At 43.1% G+C, this 19,954-nt stretch overlaps 1 protein-coding gene across 1 annotated transcript in view; it reads left to right on the forward strand.

Moving 5' to 3' along the window:
* Positions 1-19,954, forward strand: part of Fhip1a (FHF complex subunit HOOK interacting protein 1A) — a 233,459-nt gene that overhangs the window by 165,223 nt on the left and 48,282 nt on the right. The window contains exons 6-7 of the mRNA XM_052180248.1: positions 1,751-1,909; positions 3,791-3,877. Of these exons, the coding sequence (XP_052036208.1) occupies positions 1,751-1,909; positions 3,791-3,877 (246 nt within the window). The remainder of the gene's footprint in view (positions 1-1,750; positions 1,910-3,790; positions 3,878-19,954) is intronic.

The following is a 19,954-nucleotide window of genomic DNA, read 5'->3' on the forward strand; positions in this document are numbered from 1 at the left end:
CCTACCCTCAAGTTTGAGTGAGGGACTTTGTCAACAGCATCTTAAATTTCTTATCATGGACTGTAGATGTTTCTGTTGTAATTCCTTGTTTGTCTTCTGATGGACTGGGAGATCTGTGGAGTGTGCCACTATTTCTTTTCTGGGCCTAACTCAGATCACCTTCTTGAATGTTCTCATCCATTTGAGTAAATTGAGGGTCTGTGCTAGAATGCTGTCTTTTGGAACTGACTTCTTTTTCTTTCAATTTTTAATTACATATGTCTTTATTTATTGTGTGTACGCCTGTACGTGTTTATGTGTGGGCATGTAAATGCCGTAGTGTGGTGTGGGAGTCAGAGAACAATTTGCTAGAGTGAGTTTTCTCCCTTCACCATGTTGGTCCCGGGAAGACAGCTCAGGTGCTCAGGTATCAGGAGCCCTTACCTCTGTGCCCTCTTTCCGGCCATATAGCTGGCTTCTCGTGTATAGTCCCCGCTATTCTGTACATTTGCTAAGTCAGGATGTCTGAGATGCTGCATAACTAGCATCCCTTCCCAAGTGGAAGCCCCCTGCCCTGAGAAATTCACTGCTTCCCCAATCTTCTACCCTGTAAGTGCTCAGCATGAAGTGTGATCGACCCTTTTTCACACTTATGTTTTAAAGATATGTATGTATATATAATATTTTATATTATATTATATGCTATAATGTATTATATAACATATATTAATGTATCTGTTATATTAATTATATAATACATCAATTATATTAATATAAATATATTAACATAAATACATAAAAATATAAATATAAAACAGAAACATAAATTATGTATTAATATATAAACAAATAATTGTGCATATTTATATATATATTTTACTTATTTTACATCTTGGCCTCAGTTTTCTCTTCCTTCTTTCCTCCCAGTCTCTTCCTACTCACCCCTTGAGTGTTTGAAGTTTTTCACCTCGCATGTCCGGCTCACATATTGTCAGTATTCAGTACAGAGCTGGGTACAAAGGTGAAAAATAAATCTGAGGTTCTGGCTTTCAAGCAGCTGTCTTGGTGAGGTCATCGTCGCCCACGCTCAGGAGGGACTCTACTGGCACGGCACATCACCTCTGTCCAAATCCTTGTCTCATATCTCAGTGACCTTCATCCACAGCCCTCCTTTCTTCTGTTACATTGTTTGCGATGGTTGAAGGAAATGAAATGAAAGTGTTTCTAACACATAAAGTGGTAGTATTGTCAGGCAGAACCCTTAACATGCAAGCAATCTTTCTCATAAAACTACTCAGCATCCCTGCTTCTAAGTGGGGACCACCTCCATCGCAGGCTGCCCCCCCCCCTGGACGACTATTTGCACTGCCATTCTTTGCTATTGGCACCCACCACGTTGTCCTGGACTGTGTTTCTAGAGAGTTTGTCCCTTCCCCGATCTTCTTGGGTATGAGAGTCACATTTCATTCATCTCTGTGTTTTGGCTTCTCACTTGCTGGACTCCCAGCTCATCCTGGTGCCTGGCATAAAAGATGAATCACCCTCACCAACCTCTTGACCAATAGCTAAGCTCTGGATTTGCCTTGCTGTCTGTTGGGGTAGCCTTCCTAGTCCATGTGCATGTTTAACCTCTCCTAGCTAGTTGCTACCGTCTCACATGAATCCCTTGCTGCTCAGAGTTCAGTCTTTGGACTGAACCATAGGCATCCTTGTGACCATGAGCTTCAGACATGACATTTTTGCTTTTTTTTTGTTTTTGTTTCTGAATCAGGTCCTTGCAACGGGACTCAGTGGCCTGTACTCTTCACTGCCCACGAAGCTGGAAGAGAAGGGAGAGGACTGGCATTGCCTTCTGAAGGACGACTGGCTCCTGCTGCCGGCCCTGGTGCAGTTCATGAACTCGCTGGAGTTTTGTAACGCAGTCATCCAGGTACTGCAGCCCAGAGGCCATCCGTGGGCCAGAGTCCAGGCAGCTCGAGCCTTGCGGGGGATTAGCGTGTATAAGCACCCTTCACTACCCCGGTTTCTTCAAAGTTAACCCTTTGCTAATTTTGAGAAGTGCTTGTGTTATAATGATGCTTTGCTTGAATCCCATTGAGTATCCTGAAATGAGTAAAAACGTTTGGTAGGCTTCTGAAAAGTTCCAATTGGGAACAAATGAAAAGATTTTATTTTCTCTATAAAAAGTGTTATTCTGTTTTGATTATCCACTTACCCATCAAAAATAAGTTCAGTGGCTGGCTCATTAAATAGATATTTTTAGGCTGCTTAAGTACTCCAAATTATAACACTTTTACTTCAAGGTCTTCCTGGGAGCTTACAAAGGAAAACACTTTATTTTGCTTAATGGTGCACACTACATAAAGAATATTGTTATCCCAATTGAATTTGGAAGAAGTTAACAATCTTCTTAGCTACACAAATTAAATTCACTTTGAAATTGGCTCGCTTTAGGGGAGAAAACATCCACTGAACTCCTGTGTATCTGGCTTTTTGATTAGATTTTTTTTAACCTTCAAATTTCTTGTTACTGTTTTCAATAAAAATCCAATTTTATATATGTTTAAGGGTGTACTAAGTTTTCATCAGAAATTTCTTCTATGTAGCATAAATACTACCTTTATATTGGATTTATTAAGAAATCAGGTTTGTTTTATGGTGATTTCTTTTAGGGTGAAAAATGTTACTTATAATCTGTTTATCTACCAAATAAAGAAACAGTTTCTGGAGGAAAGTGAATGTGAATTCCTCCAGTTCCATCTCATTTTTATTGCTAAGTCAAAGGAAGTTTCATTTGTATTTAAGATAAATGGATTACAGTTTAAATTATTTTCCCTTTAATATTATAGTCTATCAACACTTTCTGCGGAAATGTATGGAAATAAAAATGATGGAACTACTATTAGCTCCTCTTCTGAAGTACAGAGAGAGACTGTCAGTAATTTAAACAGCTAGCCTTGCTTCCTATAAACTGCTTTTTACTTTATATTTGATTGAATCTCTCCTCTCCCTCTCTCTCTCTCTCTCTCTCTCTCTCTCTCTCTCTCTCTCTCTTTCTCTCTCCTTCCCTCCCCCCTCTCTCTCTCACTCACTAAAGCTGCTTCTTTGGGCATGGTGAAGAACAGGGAAAATACATATTTATTTGAAATTAAGGGCAAACATTATTTTAAAACATCTAAATAATCTTTTAGAGTTAGGAAACCCCTGAAAGTACAAAATATATTAGTAAAGGTTTGTCCATGTTACTTATATTTTGAAAATCAATTTTGGGAAGTAACACCAGCAATGTTTCCTGCTTTTGAACAACTGTCAACTTTTTATGAGAATATTTTACAGAACCTTTCCTCCCTAAATATCAGAGATATCAGAAAATACATCTTCAAAATTCTCTGTTAGCAAAATAAGTGTATTTAATTATTCTTTTCTATAGGTACACTCTTTTAAAAAGGTAATCACAGGTAGACATGGAGTCTAGAAGGAGTTAAGGGGCAAAAATTATAGTTAATAATTTATTCATTTTAACTTATAAATATTTATGCATACTGTATCTATTCATTGTCTGTCTTTTTTCAAGTCAACTTTAAAATTAACATCTCTTCTATAGTTGGAAGTATAATTTTAGCTGTTTATACTGTAATAGATATTTTTAAAAAATCATCATTGACACATCATTGTGTGGTCTGAAGAATTATTTAACAAGTGAAGCTTAGCTCAAATTTTTAGGGTTTCTTTTTGAATGTAAGTTGAAGACAGAACTGTTTGGTTTTGAGGTGTCTTGTAGAGTGACCCCTGTCATCTGCCTCTGTCTCAGGTGGCTCACCCCTTGATCCGCAATCAGCTCGTCAGCTACATTTACAATGGATTTTTGGTTCCAGTGTTGGCTCCTGCCCTCCACAAGGTCAGTGACTGGCTGAGGTCATCTGTCTGATCATAGCATGAGGGAAACAGAGGAAAGTAGCACGACATGATTGAGTCAGCAGTGGATACAGACTTGGTTTTCTTCTCATTCCACACAAAGTTTTTAGTAGCCTCAAACATGGGTCTTGAAAATCTCCATGGGGTAAGTTACGTGGGATCCATTTGGTGTAGTGGAAAGCCCAGCTGGGCCGTCTACAGGAGAGTTGGGATGGTCTGTCACTCTGGGATCAACTTCAGGTCTGGGCGGGGCTGCTGTGAACAGTTTGTTAAGCTGTGCTGTGAGGCACGTCTTTCCTAGAGAGTGCTGCGTGGGCTGCTGTGGGCATGGGGAGGGCAGAGATAGCACTGGGGCCACAGATTTAATAGAACATGATTTTCTATTACATCAATTTCACAACAGCAAAAATTAAAGTGAAGCCATGTGAAGGTCCCACCAAAGACTGGATGTCTCATTAGCAACACTCTGAATGCCTATGGCTCTCATTTTATATTTAATAAACCAACTGATATCTTTTCCATTGTGAGTTATTATGAGATACCCACAGATCTAGAATTCTAATTTTAAGGAGTCTTTTTCCCTGGTTGGGAGAGAAGCAAGAATTAATTCATAATGTGGTTTGAACAAAATGCCCTTCTTTCTGGATGTTTAAATTACATTTCATGTGTTCTTATTTTATAAAGTAAAAAGCCCTGGACTCTAGCGGCGCTGAAGGGTGGCAGTGTGTGCTGTTGGCTGTCTGGCCCAGAGCGCCCAGGCTCAGGGGAATTGTCGCTCTCTTGCTGTTTGGTGCCCTTTTTGTTCAGTGGACACATTTTGTGAAACAAACTACTTGGTCTTATATGGAGTTTCCTAAAGTTCCTTTAGTGTTCTATAGACACAGAGAGACCACGTCTGTGGAATTAGAGCTATCTTGGGAAATGCAGGGCATATATACAATTGGAGAACTCGTGCTGTCTCTGTTTCTACACTGTCCTTCTGTTGGCCAGTATTCTGTTGTTCGGGATGAGTGTAGCTTTGGAGGACTCTGAATCTGTATGGGGAAGAACTTTGCTTTTCAGCGGAATTCAGAGGAACTACTGAAGGTCTTAGCTGTGATTACAGACTCCTGTGTGTAGTCTTTCTTCCTTGTTTATTCCCTAATCATCCCTCACTCGCCTGCCGACACTAAGTAATGCTATTTATCACTATTGTATTCTCCACAGTATTTTGTTATTACAATTAATTAATATACTTTAATGTTATAGATGTTGATAGAAATTTTTTTGCATATTAATGGGGTATCAAGTGAAGTTTTGCTACACATACAGATTAATGTAATGTTAAAGTCAAATTAAACATACATACCTTCATTTATCATTTCTTTATGGTGAATACTCTCCTTGGAACTTTCTAACAGTGTTGCTCAATCCCGCTATCTGTGGACACCCTGCTGTGCGCTGGACCAGCAGAGCATCTTGCTGGGATCTCACTGTGACTTAGCACAGTGAGTTCTGTAACTGAGCATGAGCTCGGCTCACAGAGCCGCTGTGAGGAGCACTCTGCCTCACTTCCTCACAACAGTTAGGAACGACCGAGGAACAGAGGCAGGAGCCATGCATGCAGGAGCCATGCATGTTCAGCATCCAGATCTGCAGCACCTTCTGAGGGTGACATGCCTGTATGCTTTGTTCTCTGGGATGTGTCCATTGCTGAGTGTGCACATCTCCTTAGACATAGGAGTGTGGAAAACCAGACTAACCAGCCAGCCTATGGGCTGGTCAACCAGCCAACCAACCAACCAACCAACCAACCAACCAACCAACCAACCAACCAAACTAACCAGCCAGCCTACGGGCCGGCCAGCCAACCAACCACCCAACCAACCACCCAACCAACCAACGAACCAACCAACCAACCAAACTAACCAGCCAGCCTACGGGCCGGCCAGCCAACCAACCAACCAACCAACCAACCAAACTAACTAACCAGCCAGTCTGTTGGCTGGCCGGCCAACCAACCAACCAACCAACCAATCAACCAACCAACCAACGAAGAGCACACAGTGGAGTGCTTAGGAATGTGCTGGCAGAAGACTGACAGTTGTTACCTTTTCAGACAGTGCTTTATAAGAGAGTGATCTTAGTCAGCACTGTGTGTGCATTACCTGACTCCATTCTTAGTTATGTCTGTAACTTAAAATTGGAGATTCTAAAATGGTGAAGTTAATACACGTTTATTTTAAAAAGTCCATAGAGTATAGAATACAGGAGATGAAAAATGGATGTTACTGTATTAGATTTTAATTTGCAACTCCCTAATTAAGATTCTTCAATTTTTATCTATTAGTAACAGTTCTTCTCCAGATATTTTCATTTAGTGTCCAGAGAGACCAAAGACTGATTGTTCCTCTCCAATTATTTTTCTTATATTCTCTATTTTTTATATGTTTGTTCCTGCTTTTAACACTTACAATTGCAAGGATTAGGAACAGCCTGCCTTTGGCCTCTGGCTGTCTTAGTGACAGCTGATAGATGCCTGTCCTAGAGTGGCAGATCAAGGACAGACAGTCAGAGCAGGTCAGAGCCAGGTGCATCTTGAGAGGCCCCCAGTAGGAGCACTCAAACCCTACTTCCTGTACCTCCCCTGTGGGTGTTGAAAGGGTCACTTCAAGTCAGGGCTCAGGCCTGCTTTGGAAATTCCCATTGTCTTTGCAAACTTCAGATCTACTTCACTCACAGAAGGGCCTTAGCCAGTCTTCTAAATAAAATCCCTTCCTTTGTGCATTTTGTTGCTTAAATCATGCGTAACTTTTCAGTTACCTGCCATCCGCGTAGGCAGCTTATAAAGGTGAACTCATTCTCACTGCCTCATAAATAATACAAATAAATTCATACTTAAAATTTCTCTACATTACGATCAATATATTTCAGCAGCATTTCTTAACCAGAGATTAAGCATTGTAAAACCTAATGAAGGGCCTGGGGAGATGACTCAGTAAACAAAATGCCTTCTGTATACAGATGCAGATCTGAGTTGGATCCCCAAAAAGCCACATTGAAAAGCCAGGCTTGGTACCTGGTATCTTGGCTCCCCATGCTGCGGGGACAAGGTAGGGCTGTGGGAGGTGGAGACAGGTGGAAATTCTTTGGCCAGCTGTCCTATCTGAATCAGTGACAAAGTCTACATCAGGGAGTAAAGGAAGAGAAGGTGGAAAGTCTTGGCTCATACGCATGGATGCGTACATCTCACCTACCCTAGTAAGTAACAGGTCAGGTGCACACCACATCCCATGTGCATGCACACTCACAACCTTGTGAGTAGGAACAATGGGCCGGGGTGTGTAGGCCGACGGTGGACATCCCCACAGTTGCTCCTCGCTGCTGCAGACGTGCATGGGACTCTGCGCTCACAAGCTTGCTCTCACTATCTGCATCCAGCACGGAGGCATGGCCAGAGGTTCTTCTTCAAGGCCGTTGGCCTTCCTTCCACAGTCATGCGCAAGCCCAACACAGAAGCTCTGGGCTGGGAGTAGACCTTGCTGAGCAGGGATGAGGCCTTGGGATTAATCTCTAGCATAAGTAATGAAGGTGACTCAGATAGCCCTGAATACAGTGTTTCCATCAATTCATCCAAAACATCCAACCTTGCTGAGTGCGTTTGGTGTCTGGCCCTGCCTGAACTATCTCCAGGTTGTTGATTTTAATTAACCTACTTGTGTTAATATTTGTATGTTCTGTGCAGAAAATATTAATATACCTAGTTTAGGGTGCTTACCCAGACCTTCTGAGGATTTTAGATAAAACATGGCAGATAAAGATAACATTCTTCTAAAAGTTTTAAATTCCTAAATACATGTAACCACCAGAGTTTGGGACAAGAGATGGGAAGCCTACTTTGGACATTTTGGGAAAGAGTTTATTTTTGCAGGTAGGTTGAACATGCTTTTGTGAAAGTCATATTAAAGAAAACGGTATTGATAGATGTAGTAAGCAAATAAATTCAGCTGTAGATATGTATATAGGCATTCAAGTTGTTAGTTTTGTTTGTTTGTTTGTTTTTACTTCAGATCAAAGGGTACGTTGTCTGCTTCTCATGGGTCTGCCTGGTTAATTTGATCAATCTAACATTTCAAAACTGAACACTCATTGGTTAGTTGCACTAGCTTGGATTCTCAGGGAAGTAGAAGTAAAGGAAGGATTAAACAAACGGGAATTATACTTGAGTTTGCAAGGCAGGAAGGCACTTGGGATCAGGTTGACAAAAGCCATCACCCCCGCAACTTACATCACCTGTCACAGTGTCAGAGGGAGAGACATGGAGCTTTTATCTGGAAGTGACACATGTCTTTCTATTCATATGTCATCCTCTGAAGGTAAGCGAGGCCTCAGGTCACATCCTTCCTCGGAGGGAAGTGTCGTTCTGCTTTATCAGAAGAGATGTTTAGGATGTGAGTATTTGCCCCAGTGACTGTCATTCACCTGTCAGGGTCCCAGTAGGAACAGGTGGGCTCAACTGTGCTGTGAGGGGATGGGGAGCTAAAGAGGTTTTGAGAGGATGACATTTCAGTGCTTTGGTGCTGTATCAGAACCCATCCTTAGAGCTGGACTTAGGGCAGCCATTGGCTGTTAGTGTGAGTCACCAGACACTGTACGGTGGGACAGTTCGGCTCTAGGGCCTGGGCCTCAACTGAGATCACTGTTGTGACCAGGGCCCGAGCTTTTGGGGCTGGCTGGGCATTTCTCTTCCCTGTGTCTCTTCCTTTCTATGCAGGTGTAGCTGGGGCTTCTCCCCACATGGCAGCCTCGGTTATTCAAGTTTTTGCACCAGTCAAGGTCTCAGCACTCAGAGCGTGGAGGTTCTCAAGCCTCCAAGAGTGCATGGTAGAAGGGCCTGGGACAGTGTCACTCCTGTTTAATCTCATTGTTCACGCATCCCAGTGCTGGATACAGAGCCTGTCTCTTGATTCAAGAGCATAAGGAGATCTATGGCAAATCTACTGTGATCATAACACTGCTCTCTCTCTCTCTCTCTCTCTCTCTCTCTATATATATATATATATATATATATATATATATATATATATGTGTGTGTGTGTGTGTGTGTGTGTGTGTGTGTGTGTGTGTGTGTGTGTGTAAAGTGTGTGTGTAAAGCAAGGGGCTGTGTAGAAAGTGCCAGTTGATAGGAGCTGTGAACTTCAGCCTGAAGCAACTCCTAGAAATAAAGTTGGGATAATTTTGGAAACTTCCCCCATTCCCAGCTCCCAGGCTCCTGCTAGAATCTTATTGACTAAACCCACCTGGTAACCAAGCATTCCAGAGCACAGAGGACAGAGAGGCCCACACAGACCCGCAGGGCTATTGAGTGGGATCCGAAGGTAAATGCAGATTCTTGTGAGTCTCCAGCACTCGTAGCTCCCAGCGTCAGCATCTGAGAGCCTTCCTCAGGGGGCAGCTGGCACCTGCCAAGTGTGTTTGCACTCTGTGCTCAAGTAGATTTGGGGTTAAAATGTTCTAGAAAGGCACTGAAAGCTCACCTTTTATATCTTCTGCTCCGAGATTCACTTCTGGAACCTACATCATAGTTAGCACTTACGGTGACAGGTAGAAATAGTAACAACATACTAGATGTGAATGTATAGTAAAGAAACAAGTAAAACACAGGTGACAGTCACCAAGTACAGTGTGTGACTACAGAGTTTGGGCAGAGATACAGGGTATAGCAGGAAACCACTGGGCAGTGAGTCAGAAGACCTGTCCTGTAGTCCTGGCTCTTTCTGCTGTGTGACCACATACCAAGCCAGTAGCCTCTCTGAGTCTGTATCTCCTGCTGTACAGTGGGAACAGCAATGCCTTTCTCTGCCCTTGGACAATTGGAAGATAGAAGATGGCATTTGCTCATTTTGAGGCATGCACGGGTCACATGTCATGGTTATTCTGGGAGGCCTGCCATCTCCTGTGTGGTAGAAGGATAATTTTGCTTCTTCAGAAGCAGTTGGGGAGCATATACAGGTGTGTATATATACAGGTGTGTATATATACAGGTGTGTATATATACAGGTGTGATGCTCTGCCAGAGGAAGTGAAGGTGGCTGTAAGACTCTCTCGTCTCTATGGAGTTTATAATTTGTGACCTGGGAGGTGACAGCATAACCACAGGCTTAGAGCAGGAGGGTATAATATAAATACTGTGACATAGAGAAGCAAGGCCAGGTGTAGGCAGACATAAGGTCAATGGTTAAGAAAAGAAGCTGTGTAGGGTAGTCATATATATATATATATATATTTGCAGCCTATTCTAATAAGTGCTCAACCTCTCCTCTAGCCCACCACCCAGCAGAGGTGGTATAAGAGAAGTTATTAGGATATGGAGGAAGTGGACTTCTTCAGCAATAGTTCTTTGGGACTAGCTCTTTGTCAGCAGTTCAGTACCATAGCAATACAGAATACAAATCAGCGGCCACAGCTCAGTCTCCTTGGCAGGCAGACACCATGTGGGAACCTGCCGCTTCAGTCCAGTCCTTCTGTCAGGAATACACTACATACAAACCAGCAGCAGTAGTTCAATCCTCAAGAAACCTCAAGGCTCATCAGCCAGCCCAAACAAGTAAAGATGCCCGACGGACTGTCACCAGCCTGGAATCTCTTCCCAGGTGTGGTCTTGGGGGTCCTGTGCTAGCCGGAGAATGGTAGGTAGACAGTGTGCTTTAGAAGACAAAGCTGGCTTTGAAGCTAGTCCTAGCCTCCAGAAGGATTAGACAAGGGATGGGTAGGGAGTGTGGGTGGGAAAGGATTGTCCAAGAAACACCCTAGCTCAGGGATAGGGTTCCCAGAAGTGACTTAGGATACTCTTTGTTTTGGTTGCTATGGTGGGACCTTTGCAGGCTTTTAGAAAATGGGGGTAGAAACTTGTAACTGTCTCTGTTCAAGGGAGCTATAGATCTTGAGGGGTGTATGCTTGTGGGTGTAGGCAGTGATGGCAAGGGAGTTCATTATATGTGTCCTTTCTACATGCAGCTCACTGGCATTCGCCACAGAAACTCTGACCTCAAAGCCTGTACTGTTGACTTTGCCAAAGAGCAACCAGCTATATTTCATTTCCTGTAAATGTGCTTGGAAAACAGAAACATGATCTACTAGGAGGGAAAAAAAAAGATTTTCCACCATCTTCTGTGTGCTGAAACTGTGCCCGGACAATATACATGTGTAGAATTAATCTTAGACATTTCCTGAAGGGCATGTGTGTCGGCTTCCTATAAGCCACCGTGGAGCCTGTTTGTTTTACAATCTTGCCTTCCAAACACACACATACATATTCATGATCTGCATCATACAAGCTCAATAATTCATGGCTTATTGACTTAAGTTGATGGATGGCAGTTTTGGGGTGATGGAAAAGAAAAGATGGAAATTTCAAGAGGCTGGGCACAGCCACAAGGGAGTTGCCCACTCAACCAATGATGTGCTTTATAGGTGGGGTGGGACAAGGACTTCAGTGGAGCCCAGCCTGGATCTCCTGGTGCAGCACACCCTACACCTTTATGCCCAGTGGAAGCTGTGACTGAAGACTTTTTAAACAATTAAATAGCATCTTCAAATTATCACTATTCTGACATATTAGCGGGCCGTGGTTGGGTGCTGAGCTTACAGGAGGAGCAGCCTGTTATGTCTAGGGAGAAAGCAGAGCGGCTGCAGCCTAGCATCACTCATCTCCGCCCACTCTGTGTTTCCTGGTCTGGAAGAGAAAGAGGGCTCAGGATGGAGGAGGTAGACGGGCTTCCTGCTTCCTCTCCTGGAACACTTGCTTCTGTATTTCTGGATGTGGAGCATGGCTGTGCTCTGTGTCCTTCTGCTGTCATCTCTGCCACTTCTTGATGGAAAGCACTCTGGCATTTTGTGTCTGTTTCCAATGACGTCAAGGAATTTCACTGGGAAAAAACCCTTCAGTCCAGAATTGAAAGAAAGGAGTGCAAGCCTGGAGCCGGAGGCAGCCATGCTGACCACGGCACCACCAGTGACTCCAAGCATGGCATCCGTGTGGCATGCTGGCTCTGCATGCCGGGGGGTTTCTTGTAATTTTGGTGGTTCTCTGCTATGACTTTTATGCCTTCCCTTGAGTTAATTGGTTACCAGATGAGGCTCTGGCTCTGCAGTGAAAACACTGAAAGCTTTAGCGGGGTGGTTTTGCTGCCTCTTTACACTTTATAGTTTTATGTATTTCAGTGATTTTCTTTATCAAATCCAGTGTTTGTATTAGTGACCATGGCTTTTAATTACTAAAGGCTCCTGAATATTGTCTTATTTTTGCTGCTTACTTATTTTCCTATAATAATGTGAAGGTCTAATTTTTTTGTAATTCCTCTGGCCTACTGGGAGTGAGGATTCTGTCCCGAGAGTGAACTCGCTGCTCACAGTGGCCTCTAGTGAGGCAAAGACAGACCCAGAAGCAACCCAAGGAAACAAGCTCATTTGTTGAAGAAGTTACAACGATTGTCTCAGGGCAGGCAGGTGTCTCCTGTGTCTGGAGGCTGGGGAAGCTGTAGGCAGCAGGTGCCTGAGGATGGCAGGGCAGCTCATAGTATCTGTGGCCATGGCCCAGTTAGGTTGTATCGTGTCTGTGTGCGGCACTAAGTGACGAAGGAGCCACAGTAGTGAGGCTGGCGCAGCTGCTGCCTTGGGTTCTTTTCCTGTTACTGTGATGAAGTACTTGGACGTAAACAGCTTGAGGAAGGAAGGGCTCACTCGGGCTTACACTTCCAGGGTGTGGCACGTTGCATGTGGAAGCCACCACAAGAGCTTGAGGAAACTAGGCACATGGCATCCACGCACAGAGCGGAGAGATGAACACATGTTAGTGTTCGGCTCACGTGCTCCATTTTATACAGTCTGGAATCCTGGCCCAGGGAGTGCTCCCTGCTCTAACTAATGCAGTCTTCCCACATCAATGAACATATTCAGGATAATCCCTCACAGGCACACCCAGGCCTAGCTCCCTAGTGATTCTAGGTTCTGTTAAGTTGACAATTAACAGTACCATTACAGTGGCAGTGTGGGGGAGGGATCCAAATGGTTGCTCAGTCTGAAACAGTCTGTGAAGGTGGAGAGGCCAGGGAAAAGGCTACCAAGGCTGGTCAGTGATTGCAGGTGAGTAAGATGATTAAAGGGCCCTGAGGAACTCATAGTCAGCAAGGCAGCCATGGACAGACCGAATAATGACTCTGTCCAGCTGACTGAATAGACCTGAAGAGCTGACTGCCAAATACAAGAGGCTTTGTCTTGGAAATACCTGATTTATTAATTGAAATCTATGAATATGTATTAGCTAATGCATCCATTTAGGATATTATATTCAGGTCATAGAGCTTGTAGAAGCGATGCAGATTCTAGTACAAATGTACCTCAGAATGGAATTTTGGGATTAGTGAGACTGTGGTTTGCAGTCTTGTCCCTGGCTGCTTTCCTCGGCTCCGTGACTGCGGCAGTGCCCTTACCCCGTGCTTCTACAAAATGATACATGCCTCCTTCGGATTTTATGAAGAATAAATGATATTATTTTGAAGTAATTATTATTGTCACTAAGTACTACCTGGTACTATTCGTGAAGGTAACCAACCAACTCTCTAACAGAAGACATTGTCATGTGAAATGGTATTACCACCAGGTAACTCTTGCCCCATGTCAGACAGTATGACGGTTGGCGTTTGGACAGTGTACTTCATATTTCTTACAATACTAAAGCTTTAGCTTTCCTCTTCCCCTGGCTCTTGTGAGATATGGTATCAATTCAACTGTCCTAGATTTGTGGTTCTGTTTATTCTGATTCTCAATAAGCAGGTATTCTTGTACAAAAACAGTTACACTGGGTCTTTTGAATGAAAACTCTTAATCTTTGGGGGTTCTGATTTGACAGGAGAGAAGAAACCTGTGAATTTGCCACCCCAGCCACCACCTCTGCTCTGCAAGCACTGTTACCTCCATGTGCCTCTGGGCTGCCTCTGGGCTGCCTCTGGGGGGCTGTCTTGATTTTGTTCATTGAAGCCTGTAGGGGGCGCTCCTGTTGGCAGCACTGTTCCCTGGCCGAGACCCTGCACTGTGGAGGATGGAGCTGGCCATCACTCACCCATTGCTCTCTGCTTCCTGATTGTGGGTGTGTCGTGAGCAGCTGCTTAAGCTCCTGTTGCCTTGACTTGCCTGTGTGATGATGTGGCTGTGAGCCGGAAAAATCCCTTCCTCACTCACCACAGAGATGAGACAGTAACTGAGCCACCAGGCCTCAGTCTTATGTGCAACCTCCAGGGATTTTACCTCAGTGACAGATCCAGTTGTGTCATTTCTAACCCTAGAAACACTTCTGCATACATCACTCCCCAAGATTATGGAGAACATCAAACAATAAGACGGCAGTGATCTGAGAAATGAATTGTAAGAATGGTTAAGGCTCAGGTTAATACTCTGCTTCATATGAGGACACGGTAGTAGCAGCAGTACAACAACAACAACAACAACAACTACTACTACTATATTATTGCTACTACTACTACTATTACTATTACTACTACTACTACTACTACTACTACTTACTACTACTATTACTACTATTACTACTACTACTTGAAGGTGTAGTAAAAGGAGGTGGTTGGCTCCATAAAGGTGTCCTTCTTCAATGTGGCATCATTTTGACTGAGAGAGGTTGTTGAGAGTGGTGACAAGTTCCACTACATAGTGTGTAACATCAACTCTGCTCTGCTGTGTGGCGCTGTTTAGGTGTGTGGGCAGTGTTATCAGTACCAGGGACACTCCTCTCAAATGTAAATGACGTCATCCGAGCGTGACAGTGGTGGTACTCACTCATGTCACATGTTTCACAGAATACGATAGGCTTTCAGCCTTTCCACCACAGGCCCGTTCCCACCAGACTGCTGCGGGCTGCGGGAGGGGAAACGTGTGCTTCTCTAATGTGACGTCATAATAAACGGCTCTGGCAGGCTTCAGTGGTCACGGTCACTGCTCTTTTCCCGTCTGAGTTTCCAGGCCATTGTGTGCAAAGATGATGCACACAGATGTCCACACCCACATCCAAGCACAGGCTTCCCTTTAGCAATATATAGAAAAGCTTAACAGTCCATTCTGTGTGCTCCGTTCACACTTGTGAGCCAACTGTGAAATAATATAGAAATGATGAATGCTTATTGGGGAAGCCTCTGGGAATATGGAAATGATGGTAATAGATGCTATTGGAACATTTGCTTCTTTTCCAAAAAAGAAAATCTTGTAATTAATAGCTAAGGTCTTGATGCTGAGTTTCCAGACTAATTAAATACTATATTGTTGAGTATCTTTTAGTCACGACAGCTCCATCTAAGGCCCACGGCACATCCTCAGCTGAGGTTAGGTTTATTATTCAGGGACTAGAAGTCTAAAGCTTTCCACTCATCTTTCATGTTTACCAAGCGATGGAGAACTAATTCAGTTATTGTCATTTGTGACCTTAGAATCAATGATGTTGTCAGCTTGGACCACCTTTATAGTGTCTTAGAGGCATCCTTGTCCCTATAATGCTTTGTCTAATGATGAGCTTACCATGAATAAATAAAACTGTCCAAAATAAATAGAATTAACATAGAGAGTAAAAAGGCAGGCAAATTTGTTTATACAGGTGATTGGAATTCAATGTGAGATGATAATTCTTCAATTGTGCAAATTCAAATGGAAACCAGATTTAAGATAGTCATTTCTTTGCCAATGTGTGGGAAGATACAATTTTATAGAGTGAAGGAAAAAGATTATTTACAGTATTACTGAAGAAGCAGTGATGGATGAATTGTGTTTGGAACATGTTTTCTACATGTAGAAATGAATTTGTTTAAGGTGAACCTTTCTGCACTGGGTTTGAAGTGCCTATAAAATACCAAGTTAAGGCAATAGGCAGCATGCTGTTGCCATGGTTGTGTGTCAAGATATAAACTATCTTAATGAAGCATGTGATATTTAAATTCATGTCACATGCTTTAATATAATGGTAGATTATATAAATCATAGATCTCTAATCCCCAAACTCCGAATGCTTTGAAACCACAGGCTGAAATTTGGACAAGTGCTTCTCAACGTACAGTCGGTTTAACTGTCCAGATTCTTTCTGTGTGTGAGAATCCAGGAGGTTAGAACTCTGGAGTCCAGTAGATTTCCATTTCCTAGAAGAACAGAGTTTCACAACTCCTGGTTATCTCTTGTCTTCATCATCTGGCTACGTGGCTGCCCACTGCTTGGTACCTAGGTATTCCAGGAGTATTTTGTAGTAAATGAATTAATAAGATCTCAGTTTTTAAACTTATTGCAGAGTCCTCAACAAATTGTTGAGGTAGGAGGATTGCAAGTTCAAGGCTAGCCTGGTTCACAGTGTGAGTTCAAAGCCAGCTTGGACAGCATAGTGAAGCCCTGTCACAGAGCAACAAGGAAACATTGTGCTGGGCTATGACTCTGTTTGCTGAGCATGTGTGATGCGCAACTTCCGTTCTCAGTACTGCAGAACAAAGGAACAACATGTGTGGACTTCATGACTTGTTGTCTGTGCTGAAAGTCTTATCAGATCTGATGAATTAAATTGAACAATAAATTAGAAATAGAAATGAAACATGTTATAAACACTTGCAGAATTTAGCAGTGGACATAATTCTCTAGATTATGTGTGCCTTATTTCTCAGTCAAAGGCATTGAAGACCTGAGGCATGAATTGACTTGTCCATGTTTACATAGATGTTACTGACCAATCTGAGCCAAACTCAGCTTTCAGTACTGTCTCCTTGTATTAGCTTTATTTTATTTTATTTTTTAAGGAAATTGTAGATCTATGAGTTCTTCCATGACATAAATTTAACTTCTGAGTTCTGAAAGAAGAATTTAGACAGAACCTTCCTTCCTGTTGTTAAACACAAGATTGATTTCTTTGGAGAACAGATCCTTGTCTTGTCCTACCTCTGGCACAATGCAGGGAGTTGCTTGGGTGCACCAATATAATTTTTACAAGTCCCTTTCTCTAAAAGGAGGGTTTGCGCCACCTAGTGGCTGGAAGAGGCTCTTGGGGGTGAAGGTGTTGGTGGCCCTCCCCTAAAGAGAAGAAAGGAGCACTGTTTTAGTTCACGAATCTCCACCCTCTCCTTTATTTGTGTCCGGGAAGTGGCGTTCATATCCCAGGATGCCCACTGGGTCACTTTGTGCCCAGTGTGCTGACTAAGCCCTGGCACTGCCCATGCTGTGCGGCCGGGATGAGGTGAGGCGGGAGGAGCTGCAGCAGCCCCTTTCCTCTGGAGTTTTTCAGTCGTTGATTCAACACTTTGATAATGGGCCTTCTCAGCATTGTTGGGAACCAATTAAGTCGTGTTCTTCCCTGGAATCCCCCGATGACTCTTTTAACAATTGTTCGGGGTTGTACAGTATTCTAGTTTTTGGAAGCTTCCAAATTGTGCCTTTTGTCGTTCTTCAGTCGAGATTGCCTTTTCATAAGCTCTGGGGAGGATTTGTTTTGAGTGGCAGGTGGTGGAAAGCAGTATCCATCTGCAGGACAGCTTGAATACTAGATGGCCATCACAGGGCTGGGTTTCTCAGCACTGACTTGCCCTGTGATTGCAGGTGCATTTCAGCCTCTTGCACTGGATTTTCCCTTGAAAAGAAAGCTTGGTCATCTTTATAGTAAGAGTTAGAGCTCAGCAAAAATCAGTCTTCTAATGCTCTTCATTCACCTACCAGTAGAAGTATCTTCACTGGTATGGCAGTGTCTGGGAGGTGTTAAAGACTTGAAGGTCAGACGGACCATGTGGCATTATAGTGGTGCAAGTGACAATCAGAATCAGGAGGACAGTGGCCTAGCAGGGATGCTCTCCCAGTGGAAGGCTAGTCTCCCAGACAGGCTGAGTTAACTGGGTCAGGATGGGTCCTAAGCAAGGTGTCTTTCAGGAAATTCAAAGATGAATTGAGACTAAGAGTCACCATCAAATTGTTACCCAGGTATTTAAAGTAAAAGCCTGGGCTTTTTGGTAACCCTAACAAGTTAAGCTCAGTCACCTGTCCCCAGTATGCTAATCAGGGAGAGTCATTTTGAAAAGCAGAGAAAGGAGATTTATTAGATATGGCTACGTTGGGGGGAGAAGTTCAGTGTCCCCAGGTTAGGGTGTTTGTCAGTTTAGGTTGAAATAGAGGTCAAGAGGTTGGCAAAATGGAGTAGCATTGGTTGAGGTATGGTCCTATCTTTGGACTCAGCTTCCTGTCTATTCTGTTCTGATATCCTACAATACTTTGTTAGTTTGCTAAGCTGTTAATGCTGAGGGGCAGCCTTGCTTCCTAGTTAATCAGCCTCCTCTGGACTGTCCTAGGAAGCTGTGTTCTTCCTGGAGTTTAAGGTAATTCAAGAGGAAATTTAAGGACAATTACTTATCTCTGTGATGTCCACTGAAGTACAGACACAGATTGAAGAGAGGGATGCAGGCTCTCCTCCTGTCTGCAGTTACCCACGGGCCAGAGCGAGGAGTCCATGTCTGTTACTAAAATCAGGTCCTAAGTGCCAGTTTCAGTATGGTGGCCTTGAAAATGGGTTCTGCATCTTTGGAGTACAAATTAAGTTTAATGGGCTCTTAGGCTTTTAAATCATGTATCCATTGGAGATCCCTCACGGAGGGCTGAAGGCAGGGCTGTACTGCTGTGAGCATGCTACTTTCAAATAGAGAACTCCAAGTTTACTTCAATGGGAGGTGCTTCTGGAGTAGGCTCCGAGTCTGACCTAGTTCTGAGGGATGTGTATGAGGGTCAAAGATGTCCATCTGTGAGTGGCAGCGGAGTACGTTGTTAAAGTTGTCCTCATCTGAGAGTGCTCAGTTGATACTGTTGATCTATTCCAGTGACTGCAGGGATGTAGGTGTTTTACAAAAAGCATTTGCTCTTTCTATTGGTTTGATATTGGAACTGTTTTCTTTGGCCTAAAAGGGAGAAATACTGATCTGAATTGACTAGAGGGGACCCTTGGAATGGTGAGATGTCAGAAGAGGAACAAGTCCTTTGGAGTGCAATAATGTACACCTTTCTCGCAGAGGATCTTGTCCACCTAGCTAATCCAACAGTTGATACAAAGGCTCAGGTCTGAGGAACCTCAGACAATACCTGCAATGTTGACCTGACATCTTCTCAAGTAATAAAAAGAACAGGGAATATTGGCTTGATTCTGTTCTCCTTCATTTCTTGTGTATTTTGGGGGCAGTTTTTTGAGTCTCAGTTTTCCTATTAATTATCTTAAAGGACCAAGGAGAATTAGCCCCAGTAATATGTGTCAAGTACCTAACACATTGTTGACAAAGAGCTAGGACTTTGTGGACAGTAGTCATTTGGGGGAGCTATCACAAATCACATATAATTAATGAAGATTATAATTAACAACAGCAGTCCTTTATTCTTTTGAAAGTAGTAGATTCATGGCATATGTGTAGTTGTTGTCTAGTGGGGATGAAAGCCCAGGTTCAGGTCCCAGTACCCACATGGCCACTCACAGGAATCTGTAACTCCAGCTCCATCTGATGCCCTCTTCTGGCCTCTGTAGGCACCAGTCATCCACATGGTAAACATATAATATGCAGGTAAAACAGCCATAGACATAAGTAAATAAATAATTTTAAAAGATACACCCTTTGTGCCTCCGGCGACCTACTTCATGCCTCCAGTGACCTACTTCATGCCTCCAGTGACCTACTTCCTTCATCCAGCCCTGTTCCCAAAAGCTCATTCACCTATGAACATCTCAATGGATTAACTCATTGATGAGTTTCATTGGTGAACTTAGGTGCCCACATGATCCAGCTACCTCTCAAAAGTGCTATCAGTTGGGATATCAACACACAGAGCCTTCAGGGGACATTTTATATTAAACTTTGTTCCCCAGGAGAATCAGTTTTACTATTTACTCATTTTGTACAAATTCTGCTGCTAATTCAGAGGATATGGAATATCTCTGAATATCTAGATTTCTATTTAAACAATGAGAAAAACATGACTTTTTGTGTTCATTTTGGCATGTTAGACCTGGTGCCATGGGGTGGTGGCA

Source organism: Apodemus sylvaticus, chromosome 4 (assembly GCF_947179515.1).
Source record: "Apodemus sylvaticus chromosome 4, mApoSyl1.1, whole genome shotgun sequence".
In the NCBI taxonomy this organism is placed as follows: Eukaryota; Metazoa; Chordata; class Mammalia; order Rodentia; family Muridae; genus Apodemus; species Apodemus sylvaticus.